General features: G+C 34.6%; 1 protein-coding gene across 1 annotated transcript; it reads right to left on the reverse strand.

Annotated features, from left to right (window-relative positions):
• Positions 1-211: 211 nt before the first annotated feature.
• LOC122589000 (aspartyl protease family protein 1) lies at positions 212-5,900 on the reverse strand. The gene is made up of 10 exons (XM_043761229.1): positions 5,473-5,900; positions 5,018-5,153; positions 2,161-2,402; positions 1,488-1,712; positions 1,268-1,403; positions 1,116-1,189; positions 947-1,046; positions 810-867; positions 632-703; positions 212-556 (listed from the first exon to the last, which is right to left on the reverse strand). Exons 1-10 carry the CDS (start codon positions 5,748-5,750, stop codon positions 330-332), a joined length of 1,548 nt encoding a protein of 515 aa, XP_043617164.1. The 5' UTR covers positions 5,751-5,900; the 3' UTR covers positions 212-329.

The raw sequence follows: 5,900 nt of genomic DNA on the forward strand, positions 1-5,900 counted from the left end.
GCATTAAAAACACTGGAAATTGACATAAAAACATCAACCGTTAGAAAACACAATTCGTCGCTCTCTATTTAGTAACAACGAAAAAATCAACTCAAGAAAAATATAGTAGTCAAATTGTTGACTCTCTTTCTCTCAAACTGCGAGGGATATTTTTCCAGAAGTTGCCTTTTAATTTTAGACATGCAAAGTTGCAAAGCAAGTGAGAAATATATTTACTAGAACGTAATGTATTAATCTATTTACACTATTTGTTATTTAAGAATCATGAATCACATTCACAATGATATGGTACAAAGAATAATTTCCTATTGGGCCCAGCTTTTACAACTCTAAAAACCAACTGAGCAAAAACTATACAAATACAACATAAAACCATACCACAGCCATGTTTGAGTCCAATTACAGATGATACCTTTACTATAACCATCTGAAGTCCCATCTGTATTTCTCGTCTGTTCATGGTGATGGCCTTCTAGCCCGGCTGCAACCGCAGGAGGGACCTTGTTCGGGTTCAATGGTTTTGAACTCGAATCTGTTGAATTATCAATGTCATAACCTTCATGCAAAAAGCATCCGTTAGAAATTACCTCTGGTTCTATATATAAACAAATTTGAATCCAATGGAACTTACAATCAGACTTTGTCCAGCCAAGAACAAGCTCTTCTCTATCAAATACAATCCGGTAGCCAGTCATGAAGTTCTCTGTAATAATACACACACATATATTTATTATTTTATACAGGCACACATACTCACTACACACGCCACACTTGGTGGCAAAAACATTTGAAAGGAATTGACGACTTACGACCGATAATGTTCATTTCTGTACTTCTGATGACAGCCAAACAGTATACAAGTTCATGCTGCAATTAAGTAAGGAGAGATTATTATGAGCGGGAACTTGTCAGAATATGGAATATTTTTCAAAAAGTTAGGACTTACATTTGAGGAGATTACAATCACAGGATCATAGATAAAAAACTGACCATCCCCTTTCATTGTGAAGCTTATACTTGGGATCAGACTAGTATTGGCATCAGGACTATAAACATAACAAACAGATGATCAAATAAAACTCAGTACCAATAGAGTAAAAAAAGTCAAGTATTACCTCATATCATAACAATATGCAAAAGGTATCCTATGATCAGTGGGATGTCGTGAATCTTTTGTTTGTGCATGGAACTGTAACAGAACGAAACAAAGGGTTAAAATGCAAAAGAAATCCAGAGAAATATATTGTTGTGTAGATCACTTACTTACCTTCTGTGTCAGCCTTGTATAATGCGGTTCAGTCAGATAGGTGAAAGAGGTACCCGAATCAAAAAGAGCCGTGAAAGACGAGTCAATAAAAGAGGATCCAACACGAATTTGTGTCACTGTAATATTATAGGTTGGACTGCAGATTAAACATTGCACAGTCAGAAACAAAAAAGAAAAAGTAAAAGCTGAGACAGAGACAGACTATATATTTGCAACTTACTGTAGCGAATCTAAATTAAATGGGGTCACTTCCTGACCAAGGTTTCCTTTATCACCAAAACTGATCCTACCAGTTCCATCATGTCCAAAACACATAGAGAATGAATCAGCAGTGTAGCCTTCTCTTGATAAAATGCTAGGAACTGATATTTTCTCCAAACCCAGCCCAAATAGACCATTTGGAGCAGCAATATCTAGAAACGTACCACTTTGCACCTGCCCACATCTGCACGTTTCAAATTAAAAATCCATTGTCTAAACACACTTACTAGAACCAAAAGAAAATATATGCTAAGTTGCTAACATGTTTGTTAAGTTCTTATGAGAGATATTAGATCCCCTTAAAGGCTGCATTTTCAACATAGGGGTCAATGCAGGTTATATTTTATCTAAAACATGGTCCAAAAAAAAGCTACAAAAGAACGGGTCAAAATTCAAAGAGAACAGATTTAACATGTGTTTTCTAATTATAGTTAATGCATTAATTATCATTAGAAATTGTATTAAAAAAATGTATGCAGGACAGCTAATATGATTCCCATTTCTACCCATACCAAAAAGACCTGTTTTCGACAATAACCTCATGTGACCTTCCCATCTGCCACATCTATAAATTGTCTCTAGGAGTATTGAAAATATAGTGAATGAAAAGCTATAGGCATTTATGAATTTACCCAAAAGTGACGAATGCATCAATGACTTCACCATCGCTATCTTCTGTTTCCAAGTGTAAAAGATCCTCCACTAGAATCCCAGATGTTGAAGTTTGAGGTGAGACATAAGAAACAGAGTAGGGGCAAGTGTCAGAAGTTTCGCTTTCTATACATTCCTGGCGTTGAGTGCACATACTATGGTTGCACGTAATCTTTTTGCTTGTTGAGGATCCCGTAGGACTGTATATGCTCAGCTTAAAATCCTATAAAATAATCAAGGAACTTATAGCATGGTGCAAAATACTCATATGCTATAAACTACCATGAACACAAGATGTTCGGTGATCCTCTTAGTATAGTTCAATAATCTACCTATGTTTCTTTATTTCTCAAAGAATTCACTTTCACATTTACTTCATGCAGTAAAAATAAAAACTAGAAAATTCTATTTAATCAAAAAATCAATCATTCACCGGGACCTTGAAGCATCAATAACGTAATGATTTGATCCATCAATAGAGAATTTCAATACTATACTTCCCCATGTAGATCAAGGTTACAATATTTGAATAGGCTTGCACTCTGTGGTTTACCTATGTCTTTTACTATGTGTCAATATCTAAAAATACCTTTCACTAATAAGAAAAGAGGAATCTTGCTGATCAAAATTAAATTCAAGAGCTATTTGAAATGATTATAAAAATGAACCAGATGGTGCGAAACTAGATAATTCTTACTCGGAAGCAGGGGAGGTCCGGAGGGGGGCAAGCAAGACAACCGGCCAGGGCACATTATATTATATAGATATATATTTGTTTTTATAAACAAGTTAATACCTAAATTGTAAATATACAATCCTTTAGGTACTACATATGTATACCCATATAAAGTTATGTCCTTATTATTAAATTATACTAATGTATTTACTTAAATTAAAGTAAATGGAATTTTAGAAGATTAAAAAGTAAATTTTCCAGACACTTTTCATCCCATCCACACAAAGCCTCCTACACTTCATCATCCACATCAAAGATTCATTTGGGGTTTTAAAAGACAAGAAATAACATCAAAAAAGATTTAACTTTACTCTTAATTGTTAAAGGTATGATCTTAATTCAAAAAAGATTTATGCGTGGTCAAGGTTATGACAACGGGGCAAACATGAAAGGAAAACACCAAGGGGTGCAAAAGAGATTTCTAGATTTAAATCCTAGAGCATTTTACACTCCTTGTGGTTGCCATTCTCTTAATCTTACATTATGTGATATGGCTCACGTTTGTGCTAAAGGAAAGAGTTTTTTTGGAGTCATCCAACAAATATATAATGTTTTTTGCAAATTCTATTAATCGTTGGCAAGTTTTAAAGGTTAATGTTAAAGGTTGGAGACTTGGAGTCTTAAGTCATTGTCTCAAACTCGTTGGGAAAGTCGTGTTGAGAGTGTTAAAGCTATCAAATTGCAACTTGTCGACGTGCGAGAAGATTTACTTGAAGTTGGAGAAACTGATAAAGATGATGCAACAGCAAGTGCAGCAAATTCACTAGCGGAAAAAGAACTTGGTGAATTTGAGTTTGTGGGATCAATTGTCATTTGGTATCAAGTATTAAACCAGGTGAATCTAGTGAGTAAAAAGCTTCAATCAAAGGATATGCATCTCAATGTAGCTATCAAAGAAATAAACCAATTGATTGAGTACTTCAAGGATTATAGAGAAACGGGGTATTCAAAAGCAATTGATGAAGCAAAGAAGATTGTTCACGTGATGGGTATTGATCCGATTTTTCCACAAAAACATGTTATTCATAGGAAAAAACAATTTGGTGAAAGTTCGAGTAGCCAAGAAGCTTCATTTACCCCAGAAGAGAACTGTAGAGTAAACTACTTTTTATTTATTGTCGATCAGGCTCGTTCTTCCCTTGAAACAAGATTTTAGCAATTCAAAGAGTATGAGAAATTATTTGCCTTTTTGTTTCCACATAACTTGAGGGGAATTGAAGATGAAGAACTTATGTTGTCATGTTAGAGCCTTGTAAATGCACTTAAGTTTCAAGAAAGATCAGAAATTGATGCCGATGAACTCTATATGAAGTTGAAGTTATTTGACACGTCACAAACCGATGAACTTAACAACCCTATAGATGTTTTGAAGGTCTTGAAACAGCTTGGTTATTTCCCAAATGCAACCATTGCATATAGAATATTGTTGACTATTCCAGTCACGGTTGCATCTGCCGAAAGGAGTTTTTCAAAGTTGAAGTTATTGAAATCTTATCTAAGATCAACAATGTCCCAAAAAAGACTTAGTGGATTAGCGATGATAGCTATTGAGAATGAAATCTTAGAGAGTACAGATTGTGAAGAGCTAATCAACGAATTTGCTATGAAGAATGCTAGACGAGCTTCTCGAATCATTGGTTAACTACTGCGGTATGTATTGTATTTCTAATACTATCATTTTGTTATTGTTATAACGTCTAGATTATATAAAAAAAAAAAAAAAATCTTATACAATTGGATTCCTAAAAGTTGGGGGCATTTTTTTCTAGGCTCGGACTGGGCACTTAAATTCTCAGGGCCGCCACTACTGCTCGGAAGTTGTCCAAATATGAAATTGCCAAAATATTTCAAAGCAACTCCAGTTTGCGATACCCACATTAATAGCAACATCCCATTATTTGGCTAATTTATGCTACCTATTACAATCATTACAAAACATTGATTCTAATCAACTTTACCAAAGTATGTTCAACATGTTTGACTAACCTATCCAGACATTTCAACAATCTTCTGGTACACGGATATTACTCACAAATAACAATCTCATAAAACTCAACCTAATTCGCGATTGAATAAAACTCGAAAATAAAGAAAGAACATACAGAGTCATAAGCTGTGTTATCAATGGAGGCGCATCTAGTGCAATCACATGGCACCCAAAATAGATCACTCCCTGTATCAAGTGCCACCATAAACTTCTGCCCAGGAGTCCCCAACGAAACCGTCGTGTAATGTAAACTAATTTTCATAAACAACACCATAAGTATAAAAACTATCTAAATTAAATTTAAAAAAAAAACTACCTGCATTCTATAGTTTAACTGTACTAAAATAGATATAGCTGCAAAAAATAATAGTAATTGATTATAAACTATCCACATTTACATTTACATTTTGTTGTTTAAATTATCCTAATTAGTTAATATTCCCATCCCCAATTCCCCAACAAGAAACCCTAATTTCAAGATTTATAATAAACAAAACAATTAACAGTTAATTCAAATATATACATACATATATATGTATATATACACAAATGATGAATAAATATACTTACAATCCTAAAGAGCTGATACGGAAACTGGAATTTCCGTCGGAGAAAGTAAGGCGATCTTCGCCGGAATCGGAGAGTCTCCGGCGACGGAAAATCTTGTCATGATCGGCCAACTGAGAATAGTATTCGACGGTACCTTTGGCCGGAAAATCATCGGCGGTGAACTTTTCGGACCACCGTTTGACTGGTTCGGAGAAACGGTGGTGCATCTTTAAAGTGAAGACACACGCATTGGAATGTTGAATGAAGATAAAAATGAAAATGAAAATTAGAGATTTCATTTAGTTGTTTGTTTCAGGTGGTTTTTTTTAGAAAAATTTACTGCTGTAAAAGTGAAATGTGAGTGGGGGGTTTTGATTTTTTGATGAAGAATTTGAGATCTGTGAAAAATGAGGAAGGCGGTGGTGACTGGTGAGTGGAAGTGATGACGG

This window comes from Erigeron canadensis, chromosome 2 (genome assembly GCF_010389155.1).
Source record: "Erigeron canadensis isolate Cc75 chromosome 2, C_canadensis_v1, whole genome shotgun sequence".
NCBI lineage: Eukaryota > Viridiplantae > Streptophyta > Magnoliopsida > Asterales > Asteraceae > Erigeron > Erigeron canadensis.

Coding starts and splice junctions, on each gene's coding strand:
- LOC122589000 (XM_043761229.1), bottom strand. CDS start 5,750: ATGAAATCTCTAATTTTCATTTTCATTTTTATCTTCATTCAACATTCC. Junction 5,154..5,472: donor CGTATCAGCTCTTTAGGATT/GTAAGTATATTT, acceptor TATGAAAATTAG/TTTACATTACACGACGGTTT. Junction 1,047..1,115: donor GCATATTGTTATGATATGAG/GTAATACTTGAC, acceptor TTATGTTTATAG/TCCTGATGCCAATACTAGTC.